This window comes from Lontra canadensis, unplaced genomic scaffold (assembly GCF_010015895.1).
Source record: "Lontra canadensis isolate GAN:19392208 unplaced genomic scaffold, GSC_riverotter_1.0 scaffold12, whole genome shotgun sequence".
In the NCBI taxonomy this organism is placed as follows: Eukaryota; Metazoa; Chordata; class Mammalia; order Carnivora; family Mustelidae; genus Lontra; species Lontra canadensis.
This window is the reverse complement of record NW_022631006.1, coordinates 6,628,056-6,641,451: the sequence shown is the minus strand read 5'-3', so window position 1 is coordinate 6,641,451 and position 13,396 is coordinate 6,628,056. Positions and strand designations below refer to the sequence as shown.

Below are 13,396 nucleotides of genomic sequence, written 5' to 3'. Positions count from 1 at the left end.
TTATACATGGACTTGTGCTCAGAAAAGAAAAGGGGTGTGAGGCAGCCTTACATTCCAGGGAAAATGGTGGGACTGGGGTCTGCAATGGAATCATCAATTGAATCAAAATTCTTTACTCTTCTTTTCCAGTCCTCCTATAGATGTATGGCCAAGGTCTGGGCTTTCCATAGCACACTAAGGGAAAAGAACAGCAGACATGAAGAGAGCAAAAAAGCCTTTTCCCAGCCCATGGTTTGGACCAGATCCTTAGCGCACTTCTCACTGAGAAGAGAGGACTGATTTCTGCTCATCCAATCCCCACCTCTCTTTAGATCATCCTCCCTGGTCCACCCTCACTACATTCCCAATCCCCCAACCTCAAGAACACAAAACTTTTCAGTTCTTTGCCACAAAGTAATTTAAAAAATGTGGTTTCTTTGTTTAAACAGTTACTAAGTTGGTTCATCTTTTAGTAACAGACCTTCCCTCCCCTAGTCCCTCCAACTCAGTCCTGTATGATCACATCATCATCATCATCCTCTTCTTCCTCCTCCTCCTCCTCTTCATCCTCGTCATCTTCTGGCAGTTCTTCCTCCTCCTCTTCCTCCTCTTCATCTAGACAAACCACCACCTCAGCTGGCTCAGGTAATCGAGAGTCAAACCAATCCAGTACCTGCTGGGTGCTAAGCCTTGATGCCTGACTCAGTTGAGGGATATCACTTTCCCGTAGCTGTTGATGGGCTGCCCAGTACCTCTCCAAGGGTCGTATATCCGGTGGGGGTGGGGGGTTCGGCAGAGGTGGTGTCTCAGCCCATTCATTCAAGGAGCGGGTTGAAGGTGGGGGTGTGGGAATTGCTGGGTCCTGGAAACTAGAGGCACCAGGTACCGCATTGTCCCGAAACCATTTTAGTTGCCCATGCTTCAAGGCATAGCGTGTGTCACCAAACCACTGAATGATCTCAGGTCGAGGTAAACCAGTGATCTGTTCTAATTTATGGTAATCCTCACGCCGTGCCCATTGGCACTGTAAAAAAAAAGATTTGAGGATAGCCAGCTGCTCTTTGGTTTTGCGCTTGGTCTTTCGCTGGCGTTGCATATCTGGGGAAAGGTACTCTGCAGGGCCAACCCTACCTGGTACTGAGTTATGTCTTAGCCCCTGGGGCCAAGCTGGCTCCAGATGTGGGGGCAGTGCCTGTTCACTGGGTGACAGTGGCTGTGAGATACAGCCTAGTGACTGGAGGGGTTTAGAGGTGGCAGTAGCTCCATTAGCCAGTACCGGGAAAGTGGAAGAAGAGGTAGAGGGAGAAGGAGGAGTCATATTAGATGTTGACTCCTGCTTACAACTACTAGCAAGTAGTGAGATTGGTGGGGGCTTATCCCGAGCATGTGGCTGGTGGACAGCTGTGGAGTGGTTCCAGGAAGCAGAACCTAGGCCATGTGACTGGTGGGGACCCCTGCCTGCCTGCTCCTTAGAGAAGCCACTGCTTTGAAGATCCTGCCAAAAATCTGATTGGTGGGGGAATGCCCCACTGCCAGGTGCCATCAGGGGTTCCTTTGCTTTCTGGTGACTCAGCAGCTCTGAGGACTCCTCAGGTTCTACCTTCAATCCTTTCATTTGGGTCGGCTCACTAAGAGTCAGGGGTACTATTCCAAGACCCACTTGTTCTGGAGGTGGCAATGGAGGAGGCACCTCCTCTGGGGGCCGCCCTGCATGATGAGTAAAAGAGAGAAGGGATTTGAAATGGAGCTGGTCCCGATGGTAGACCACTCGGGCTCGAGTCTCTTCTATTTCTTCAGATGACCAGCTAATGCCACAGCGGAGGCGCTGGGCCATGAACCAAGTCTTGACTTTCTCCATCTGCAGCCCATAGCGTAAGCAGAGAAGGGCAATGTCTGCTAGACTGGGATAGGGAAAGTAGCTGAAGGTTTGTAGCAAGTGTTCATTGCCATCCAGCTCACTGGTCTGGGCTGCTTGGGTCCACACAAGCTGTAGCTCCTCGGAGATTGGAGGCAGACAGATGAGCCCCGCTGGGGAGCTATTAAGACTGCTGGCCTCTTTATTAGGAGGCATGGTGCTTTCTGATTTGTGCCCTTCAGAGATAGCTGTAATAAGAAGAGAAACAGCTCAATCACTGGGGCTCCTCTTTCAGCCTATTGCTCAATTTCTGCCAAACAAAATGCTGGACTCCAATACAATCAACTATCTATGTGTACCATGTTGGATTGCTTTTAAAGTGCTTTAGTAATTTCTCATTTAATTTTCCTAACTTTATGAGCCTATTAAAATTCCTGTTGTATGTATGGAAAAACCAAAGTCCATAGAAGTTAAATTACCCCAAGTCACATGACTAGTGAATACTATCACCAGGACAAAAATCTGTCTTTAGAGATTAAGGAGGAAAACTCATCCTTATGTTGCCTTAATTTTTCTAATTCAAACTCACTTCATCCTCTAAGTCCATGGAACAGGAGTCACAAAATGAAATCTCAACCCCAAAAACATGAAGTGCAGTAATCTCAAAACTGATGCAAATTCCTTTAACTCCTGGCAATTTACGATTACCTCTAGAATGTCGAGACAGGTGGGAAATACAAGAGAGGAGTATCTAGAAGGCAGGACAGCACTGTTCCACTGCCCAGCCCCCAGCCCCCTTTCCTCTTCCCTTCTTGGTGGTGGAGTCCTTCAGGGAGGGGAATGATAGTGCCTTTAAGCCCTAAAACCAAACCCACTTTATTTTCTCTCTGTAGGACAAGACACAGGTCAGATATCTGGGATAAATGGGGCTTACTCCTCCTGGGTTTGGGGGTCCTGTGGGGGTAGAGAGAGGGAATTGTTTCCACCAAGTCATCCTCAGAACAAAGGTTAGCCCCTCCCCCCAGCCTTTGTTTCTTCCTAGAGCTCAGTCTCTCTCTGGGGAGCCTGGAGAGCTCCCTCAGACTGTAACAGCCCCTCCACATAGGGCCAAAGGCCTGCCAGTCTTATCTCTGCAGCGCAGCTTTCTTCTCAGGGCCAGGTGGGTAGATGCACTATGAATCAAAGCCAGGTCCTGCAGGCTCCCCAGCAGCACCACTGCTCCCAGGGCTGTGGGTGTGGGGGCTGCAGGGAGAGCCCCTGATCCTGCATCATGCCTGAAATACCTGCTCAGGTTATTTCCCAGAAAAGTTCTGAACAGGTTTTAACTCAGCTCTCTGGATGGGTATTAGAAACTCTTTAACACATCTGTCACCCTTTACTGCCAGAGGAATCCTATCTGAGTTTATAAATATTTACCTCTGATATGTTAAGGATGGGACAGGATTCCTAGGTAAACACTACATGATGAACCGAGAAGAATCTCAAGTCCAGGACATTATAGTACATAGTGGTATCAAGGGATTTTATATGATGATTAGAAAAATTTGGAAGCATTTTAATGAGTCTCCATTTCCTTTTAACAATCTGATCTATTGAACTGAAGGCCATGCAGATCCTAAAGGCTATACAGCTTGAAGAGAACCTGAAGAGGATAAATGGAGGCAACATGGCACAGTGGGTAGAAATGTGATCCCTGACTAAGGCCAACCTGCAGTCTGAATCCCAGTTCTGCCACTTACCAGCTATATGATCTTGGGCAAGCTACTGAACTTAAAGGAGCTTTAGTTTCTTCATGAGTAAAAAATGCACAGTGCTGCATGTCTATAAAGCTATATATTTTTACCAGGAACCTACTATGTGCTAGGCAAGACCTAACACAGCTGTTGGGGTGGGGGTCTGGGGTGAGGCAGATTTGAGATTAACTGCAGCTCCACTCCTTCCTAGCATGTTGCCTGTCCTTGGGCAAATTATTTAATCTCACAAAGCCTTAGTTTCCCCTCAGAAAGAAAGGCGGTCAAAACAGCACCTTCCTCCAAGTTTATGGCTAAATGAAAAAAATGCAGTTAACGTGATGCCTAGAACAAAGAAAAGGCTCAATAAATGGCAGCTTTTCTCATTACTTCAGCCTCACAGGGCGATTCTGATATAGGGGAATGCCATTCTCTTCCTAAACACGCAGAAAAGTGAAGCAGACTGCATTCTTTAAAATCATTGTTTTCCATCTCTTTTTTCAGGGTCCTAATTCTAATGAGCAGTGGAGAAAACCAGGATATCCATGATTTTATGCTCTTTACATTTGGGAGTTGGATATCATTCCAGAATGGATTATGCTGCTTAAAAAAAAAGAAGTATGAAAATCACAGCTTTAGGAGAATTGAATCTGTATCTTGGGTATAAATCCTTTTTGACTGCCAGATGAATTGCCAATGCAGTACTAGCTCTACCTTTACCCTCCAGGTTCATCCCAGACACACCTGAGTGGCCTGTGAGCAACTGCTTGCACAGATGGGTGCTAAACCACCATTCAGACATTGTGGCCCACCAGGAATACCGCCAACCTAAGCTGCAGAACACTTTATGACTGCAGCACTTGACATCTACTTAACCTTATTTGTGTCTGTTTTTTAAGGACACAATTATACTTTAGATAAGAGAAAACTGTGGCCTAAGGAATAAAGCAGTCCAGCTAAGGATGAAGACTGCCAGACAGGAAATAAGACAGGCACAGCTATAAGCCTTACAAGGAAGCATTTTGTTTTCATTCATGTGGTTTGCTATCCTCCAGATTCTCATGGTATCAGTTTGATGTTTCAGTATAACACACAGTAATGCAAATACCTTATTTGGGGTACTGCATACATCCAGTTTTCCAATTACACAAAACAAACTGTGGAAGATTTCCTGATGTAGAGTGGTGGCTTAAATCAAGGCACAGCTAGCTGTACAGCTAGCTACCTGGTATCTCCCTGGAAGAATTTGACACAGGAAGAAACTACAACTGGAGAGTGGCTCATGAGAACTCTAACAAGGAGAACAGACCCCACATTAATCAAAACCACAATGAAGACACTACAGTGTCTTGTGTTCTTATACCTCCATTTGGAAAGGGTAGAAAAAGAAGGGAATCAAAACTGGAAAAATAAAGACTCCTATGGGCAGAGATGGTAGTGATGATGGGATTACCAATTCTGAATAATTACTAAATTTGTATCCTTATTAAATATATATGCCCTACCACTCCTTCAAATAGCTAGTAAAAAATATAATGAGATATATATATATATATCTCATATATAGAGGATAACACCCTTCATTCCCTTTGGGCTTTCCATACCTGTGGACAGATGGCAGAAAAGAATGGACTAACTTAAAACTTCCAGTTTGGGTATACATACAATCCTAGGAAAAAGAGGTGTTCACAACTTTAGGGTTGATTCTAGACTTATGGATAAAGCAGGAGACAGTTCAAATGAGAAACTAATGATCCTGCAAAATTACCCTGTATCTTTATTCAGAGAAGAATTGGAGTACTGCCTGAAATGTGTTTTGGTGATACAGTTTTAAGGGCCTTAAAAGAATTTTCAGTGGTATTCAACTTACGTGCTTCTCAACTTTTTGGGGTCATGAACTTCTTTGAGAATCAGATAAAGGTATGGACCACTCAGGAAGTTATGACTACCCCCACCATAAACATCTAAACTTACACATTATATATATAATCTCAAAGGATTCACTGGCTGCCCAGAAGCCCAATTTAAGAACCTCTGCCTTATGTCCTTCCAACTTAGTAAAAAAAAAAAAAAAAAAAAAAGGAGTGATGGTAATTGCTTAAAGAGGAACAAAATGCTTGATGTGAATGAATGGAAAGAGTGGATGGAATACTCAAGAGAATTTAAGTCTAGAAGGGACTGGATACTGGTGATATTAATTGGAGAGAGTGGAAGGGAGAGGTGTTCAACTGGGCCAGGAGCGTGACTTAACTGATCCACTGGGTTATATGACCAACACCCACAGTGTGCTATGTACTAGAGGATGGTAGGCTACTCTCTAGTGTGCCAAAATCATCTGTTTCCTTCAGCTGCCCTATGAACCTGGACCAGTTGCGGGTGATTCCCAACCTGTTTATGCCTGTTTTTTCTTTATTTATATAATAATGTAATTAAATATCACGTAAACCGATGAAAAATTAGTGCGCTAAAAATTGTTTCTATGAAAACAAAGTCAAATGTTAAGGTGTTGTATAGTTGTTGAATTGGGAGTAGCAGGAAACTGTAAAAGATTAGAGGGGCAGGGGACTTAGAAATCGCAAACGTATTCTGCATTCAGATTGCTCCAAAAGTGTTTAAATTCTCACTGCATTAAAACAAAACAAAACAGGGGCGCCTGGGTGGCTCAGTGCATTGAAGCCTTTGCCTTCAGCTCAGGTCATGATCCCAGGATCGAGCTGCGCATCAGGCTCTCTGCTCAACAGGAAGCCTGCTTCCCCCTCTCTCTCTGCCTGCCTCTCTGCCTACTTGTGACCTCGGGCAAATAAATAAAATCTTTTAAAAAATAAATAAAACAAAAAACCCCTTGAAATCATACATTACAGGCAGTGGCACATTAGAATTACCTGGGAAATTTAAACGAGGGAACCCTCCTTCGTATTTTGACTTAAATTAGTCTGGACTGGGGCCCAGGCATCAGTACTTTTAAAAGTTCTCAGGGTGCAGCCAGATTTGAAATTCGCTTGTGTAGTTTATATGGAAAGACAATTGGGAACTCCAATCAGCAGACTTACACAAAGAAAACGCCTGGACACTACCCCAAAAGATTGGTGCAATGAACATACTTTTAATGACAATGCTTAAGAGATGTATGCATCATTTAAAAAAATTCCCAAGTTTAACTGGCTTGTTTTTTTCAATCATTGCCATTTACCTGTCCTACTCATATAATATAGAAGGGCTTCAAATGTATGGTAAGGAGGAGGTTCATATGATAAAAGATCTCCTGATCAGGGCCCACATTACCAAACAGGTCTCAGCTTGAGTCTTTCAGTTTAGAAGTCTCAGATTAGGACACAAAACCAGGAACCTCTGAGAACTCGGGTTCTCACTTTTTTGGTTTGTTTTCTGAGTATGGTTGGGTAGGGGGTCAGAAGGCGCAGTTTCTCCCAAACCTCTCATTCCCAAATACCACCGCTTCCCAGAAGTAAGACCAGGTTTCTGTATGTGTGTTGAGGTCGCCGGGAGGTAGTCGTGGGGGGAGGAGGAGAGGCCTGGGAAGGAAACGTTTCTACTATCCTCCATTTCGCAGGCAGTCTATAAGGCTCCAAAGTGGGTCAGAGAACAAAAAGTTGCTGCACTTGGGGCGATGAGCCCCAGGGAGCAGCCGAATCTCAATCCTCCCCTCGCGGGGGGGGCGTCCCAACCCAGCCTTCCCCTCCTCCCTACACACCCACTCACCCTCCCCCAGTTACAACAGGGAACCCGAAAAGTCCAGAGGAGAAAGGAGAGAGAACGGGGAGACTTCGAGCCTAGAATTCTCCAACCCGCCCCCCCCAGCGCGGGGATGGGGCTCCGGAGGTCGGAGATCTTACAGGGGCTGGGAGGGGAAGTCGAAGGGGCTGGGGATCACTCACCGCGGTCCGGCCCGGGCGGCGGCTCCCAGCCTCGCACCATGGGCCGGGGGGAAAGGGGGAGAAAGGGCAGGGGGCCTCCGGGGTGGGAGTGGGGTTCCCGCCCGGTGCGGCCTGCTCCAAGCCCACCCGCGCGGAGGGCCGGGACCGGGACTGCCCCCCCTGTCCCCGAGAGCGCGCCCGTATAGCCCAACCCTGCTCGAACGAGTTGGAGGCGGGGCGGATGGGTGGGGCGGGCTCCAGGGGCGGTGCCAAGGTAGCCCGTGTCCCGATTGGTGGAAGTAGGCAGGCGGGCACCGGCGGAACGCACTGGGCCGGCCATTGGCTGCGTGAGTCTCGGCTGAAGTCGGTTATTGGCTGGGTGGGCCTCAGCCGGGGTGGCTATTGGCTGCTTGGGGCAGGGAAGATGTCCCCCAGGGCCCGGGTGCTGTGAATGGTACCTCCTCCCACCCCTACCGCCCCCCACCCCCCGCTTTCGACCTTTCCGCGCCGGACCTTCGGAGTACGCTGAGCCCTGGTCCTCCCGGAATTGCCCCAAGGAATTCACAGGAGTTTGTTCAGTTGTCCAAGACCAACTTGCAACTACTCCCCATTTGTTCCTCCTGAAGGAAGACTTTTTTCAGCATCCCCTTGTCAGCCTTACACGCGAGTAGAGCCAGAGCGGAGCCGCGCCTGCCCAGCGGAGGGCCGTCAGCAGCGTCACTGTAAACGAAGCGCCCAGAGCAACCGGGAACTTGTTCTCCAGATGGATCAAATGTCTTGCAGCCTGAAAGACGAGGATCCCAGCAGCCCGGCCCCTTCAGAACACTGCACAGATGTTCCCACGGACTAAGTGCCGGAAGCGGGCACCTGTTTGGGACCCCCCAAGACAATCCGACCCCAGGCCCACCTCTCTGTCCCAGTGAGGATTACCTGCCTCATATATTTGAGGACCTTGATTTTCGCTGTCAAGAAAAAGATGGCGGGGCGCCTTGGTGGCTCAGTAGGTTAAGCCTCTGCCTTTGGCTCAGGCCATGATCCCAGTATCCTGGGATTGAGCCCCACATCGGGCTCTCTGCTCAGCAGGGAGCCTGCTTTCCCTCCTCTCTCTGCCTGCCTGTCTGCCTGCTTGTGATCGCTGTCCGTCGAATAAATAAATAAAATCTTAAAAAAAAAAAAAAAAGAAAAAAGAAAAAAGATGGCAACAAAATGGGACTTTTCACCAGAGTAGTCACAAAAGTTGTGGGACAAAAGTTAATATATTTGGAATTTGGGCCAAAGCTTGTATATTTAGGATTCTCGGTCTTTAGACAAAAACTTGGAAACAGTACTTTCTGAAGTGATTCTCTTGTTCTCATATGCTGATCTTTGAAAAAGTCTCTTTTTGCCTTTAGGTCACTTAATAGTTTACACAACTAAAATAATTTATGAAACAATTTCAGACTTTGCTCTGTATCCCACAGACATCACGCCTCCCATATACTCCCCCGCCCCCAAACCAATGCCCGCTATGGATTCTTTATTGCTCCAATTTAAGGTCTAGAGCACTTTCATGGTTGTCAGACATCAGAAATGGTTTTCAACTTCAGCATTGAGCCTCATGTTAATTATGCCTATATTTGTACCTGCCCACCTCCCAGCCCCATTACATTCGGTAAAAATTTCAATCTAAGAGCCAGCCCTACAGTCTTCACATCAGCAAAACATAGGCGTAAACAAAGGAAAGATATATATACTCAGCTTTAGAGTTGGAAACTTCTGATCCCTCAGGGTTTAAGCTAGGGCTCGTAGTACATAACAGACTTTGTCTTAAATCATGACTATTACCATGCCCCAATAGTTTGTATACAATAAAAGAAAAAGTGAAATATTTTAGGCAGCAGCAGCCCTCAGTTTTCAGTGAAGTTGCTCTCCCATAATCCAAACAAATAACAAGACTGGGTTGATTGGAAAGAACTCGTGATTAATCTGGCTGGAAAGCCTGTCAATGTCTGGGAGAACCTAGTGCTTGCCCCTCTGTAGTGGGATCAGTTAGGCACCCTGGGCAACACTGATCACCGGCTTTTGGAAATAAGAAAGGTGGACCTTTTCTGTCACCTTTCTTGTCTCATTAAGACATTCACTCCTGAGACTTGGGAGTAGGGAGCAGAATTAAAGACAGGTTTAGGAGAGGGGGAATTAAAGGAAAGAAGAAACTCATCTACCCCTTTTATAGAGTGCGTGCTAAGCTTCCCTCTTTTTCTTTTTTTTTTTTTAAGATTTTATTTATTTGAGAGAGAGAGAGAGAGCATGTGCAAGCAGGGGGAGGGATAGAGGGAGAGGGCGAAGCAGGCTCCCTACTCAGCAGGGAGCCTGATGTGGGGCTCCATCCCAGGGTCCTGGGATCATGACCTGAGCCCAAGGCAGACCCTTAACTGACTGAGCCACCCAGGTGCCCCGTGAAGCCTCCCTCTTATGTGGGTTTCACCTTAAAGCTTTAGAAGATGGAGTGGACTAGGATGGGGATTGGAAGAGAGGAATAGATGCAGGCTGACAATATCAGAGAAGGGAGGGCCCATACCTCTAGCAAGACAACAAAACTTCTCAGCTTTTCCAGGGACTAGTGCTGAAAGAATGAGGACTTGTCATCCTCAATGTAGAGATGTTAATTCCCCATCTTTGGTGAAAATTCTCTCTTCCTTTGCATGGCTTAGATATAAGTAGGATTAACCAGAGGCACATTTACCATATACCTAAGGAAACTAAGTTTCAAGGTCACTTCTTGCACAGACCTCTTCCAAAGCACTGGAGAAGCTCCAGGGTGTGTTAATGTGGTCGTGGCTTTTTGTAAAATTTGAAAAAAAATATTTAACCTGAAACGCTAAGATTGATGTCTCTTTCCTTTCTGATTTCCCCTCCATTATATTTCTCCTTCTGTCAGGTGGCAGTGGAAAGGCCATGGGTATTTTGAGATTGGCTAGAGAAATGGAGTTGGGGATACATTTAGTTTGGGTTGAATAGGTATATGACCATGGTTTGCTGTAATTTCTGTAAATACTTTAATAGCCAGTATGGCGTTAGGGGCTGAACTATGTCGTCCATTCCCCCCACCCCACATTCATATGATAAAGTCCTAACTCCAGATACCTTAAAATATAACTGTATTTGGAAATAAGTTCTATAAAGAAGTGATGACATTAAAATGACGTCTTCAGGGATGCCTGGGTGGCTCAGTCAGTTAAGTGGCTGCCTTTAGCTCAGGTCATGATCCCAGGGTCCTGGGATGGAGTCCCACATCAGGCTCCTTGCTCAGCAGGGAGCCTGCTTCTCTCTCTGCCTCTGCTTGCCACTCTGCCTGCCTTTGCTCTCTCTTTCTCTGACAAATAATTAAAATCTTTTAAAAAAATGAGGTCTTCAGGGTGAGTCCTAATCCAATATGATTGGTATCTTTATAGTAGGAAATTTGGACACAGACATGAACATAGAAAAGACCATGGGAAGACATAGGGAGAAGATGACTCTAAGGAAAGGAACCTCAGAATTAAGTAAACCCTGTGGATATGTTGATCTCAGACTTCTACCCTCCACAACTGAGAGAGAATTTCATTTTAAGCCACCCAGTGGGTTGTATTTTGTATGGCAGCTCTAGCAGACTAATACAGATACATTAATCCTAATGTCAACAATCCAGAGTATATTAGTCATTCCAAATTTGTAATGCTCTGAAATTTTACACATGTATCAAAGAAATTTGATAGTTTTTTTTTCAAGTTTGACAAAAATCTAAAAAATCATGTAACATTATCACTTATAAAGTGTGAAGGTGAAATTTTTCTAAATCACTAAGATTTTTTTAAAAAAGCAATCATGTAGGGGCACCTGGGTGGCTCAGTGGGTTAAGGCTTCTGCCTTCGACTCGGGTCATGATCCCAGGGTCCTGGGATCGAGCCCCGCATCGGGCTCTCTGCTCAGCGGGGAACCTGCTTCCTTGTCTCTTGTCTCTCTCTGCCTGCCTCTCTGCCTACTTGTGATCTCTGTGTCTGTCAAATAAATAAATAAAATCTTAAAAAAAAAAAGCAATCATCTAGAAAACTGAATTACTTTTCTGTACTTCTTATAGAAAACATTATAATAATCAATATGAAAAATCTATCAAGGAGCATGCACCCAAAAACAAAATTGTAAAAAAAAAAAAAATGCTAGTCAAGTAGGTAATTTCTAAAATTTGTTATTTTTCTTGATTTTTATTTTATTTTGTTTTTAGATTTTTTTTTTTTTTTTTTTTTTTTTTTTTACAGGCATAGGTCACAAGTAGGCAGAGAGGCAAGGCAGAGAGAGAGGGAGGGGGAAGAAGGCTCCCTGCTAAGCAGAGAGCCCGATGCGGGCTCGATCCCAGGACTCTGGGATCATGACCTGAGATGAAGGTAGAGGCTTTAACCCACTGAGCCACCCAGGGGCCCTTGATTCTTTTTTTTATATTGTGGTGTCAGCTCCTTAAAAATTTTAATTTAGGGGGTGCCTGGGTGGCTCAGTGGGTTAAAGCCTCTGCCTTCGGCTCAGGTCATGATCCCAGGGTCCTGGGATCGAGCCCCACATCGGGCTCTCTGCTCAGCGGGGAGCCTGTTTCCTCCTCTCTCTCTGCCTGCCTCTCTGCCTACTTGTGATCTCTATCTGTCAAATAAATAAATAAAATCTTTAAAAAAAATTAAAAAAATTTTAATTTATCTTTTTTTTTTTAGATTTTTTTTTAAATTTATTTGACAGACAGATCACAAGTAGGCAGAGAGGCAGGCAGAGAGAGACAGGAGGAGGAGGCAGGCTCCCTGCTGAGCAGAGAGCCCGATGCGGGACTCGATCCCAGGACCCTGAGATCATGACCTGAGCCGAAGGCAGAGGCTTTAATCACTGAGCCACCCAGGCGCCCCTAATTTATCTTTTTCATTCTAAAGTTTTCACCTTAGGGCCTAATGTATTTATTTTTCTTTTAAAAGGCTCCAAAAGTTGTATTTAAGGCACTCCAAAACTTGGATGTACCTGGGACAAGCCAAATGGATATGGTGAGTTTCTGCCTCACTTAGGAGAACCATGCCTCACCATTCTATGCCCTGTCTCCTAAGAAATACAAAAGCTGAGGGCTGACCAATCAGAACTGCAACTATTGAAGATTTGGGATAGCAAAAGCTGCAGTGGAGTTTGTGGAAGAAGGATTTCAGACAGACCTAGCACTAAACTAAGGTACAAGAGGCCTGGAAAGGCATTTTGGCCACAGAGGGACCTTAGGCAGTAAGCCACGGAGAACCCTGGGAAGCCCTGCTTACCTCTCTTTGGGTGTCTGCTCCTCATGCTGACTCTACCCTTCAGCATATCTAGTTTCACAACGTAAGTGTAGGTGCTCTGCCATGACATCACAACTTGGCCATTATGATGTAATGAGGAGGCATCTGATTATTCTCAGGCTAGACTTCACTATTAGAAACACTGTCTGAGGGGTGCCTGGGTGGCTCAGTGGGTTGAAGCCTCTGCCTTCGGCTCAGGTCGTGATCCCAGGGTTCTGGGATCGAGCCCCGCGTCGGGCTCTCTGCTCTCGGGGAGCCTGCTTCCTCCTCTCTCTCTGCCTGCCTCTCTGCCTACTTGTGATCTCTGTCTGTCAAATAAATAAATAAATAAATAAATAAATAGAAAAGAAACACTGTCTGAGAAGCGCCTGGGTGGCTCAGTGGGTTAAGCCTCTGCCTTCGGCTCAAGTCATGGTCTCAGGGTCCTGGGATTGAGCCCGGCATTGGGCTCTCTGCTCAGCAGGGAGTCTGCTTCCCTTCCTCTCTCTCTCTCTCTCTCTCTTGCCTGCCTCTCTGCCTACTTGTGATCTCTGTCAAATAAATAAATGAAATCTTTAAAAAAAAGTAAAAAGAAGCATCTGATTATTTTGTGGGTAACTGGATTCTCTCATTGTTCAGGTGATGTGGGAGTCAATATTATGTTAGAAC

At 45.7% G+C, this 13,396-nt stretch overlaps 1 protein-coding gene across 3 annotated transcripts; it reads right to left on the bottom strand.

The window, feature by feature from the left end:
• Window positions 1–378: 378 nt before the first annotated feature.
• On the bottom strand, window positions 379–12,826 carry HOMEZ (homeobox and leucine zipper encoding). 3 transcript variants are annotated; one of them, XM_032856365.1, is made up of 2 exons: window positions 12,731–12,826; window positions 379–2,082 (listed from the first exon to the last, which is right to left on the bottom strand). In XM_032856365.1, the coding sequence occupies exons 1-2, from the start codon at window positions 12,816–12,818 to the stop codon at window positions 485–487; spliced, it is 1,686 nt and encodes a 561-aa protein (XP_032712256.1). In that variant the 5' UTR covers window positions 12,819–12,826; the 3' UTR covers window positions 379–484. The 3 variants fall into 3 exon arrangements, with proteins under 3 accessions (XP_032712256.1, XP_032712255.1, XP_032712257.1); XM_032856364.1 differs by lacking the exon at window positions 12,731–12,826 and adding an exon at window positions 7,458–7,677; XM_032856366.1 differs by lacking the exon at window positions 12,731–12,826 and adding an exon at window positions 2,543–2,566.
• Window positions 12,827–13,396: the final 570 nt, after the last annotated feature.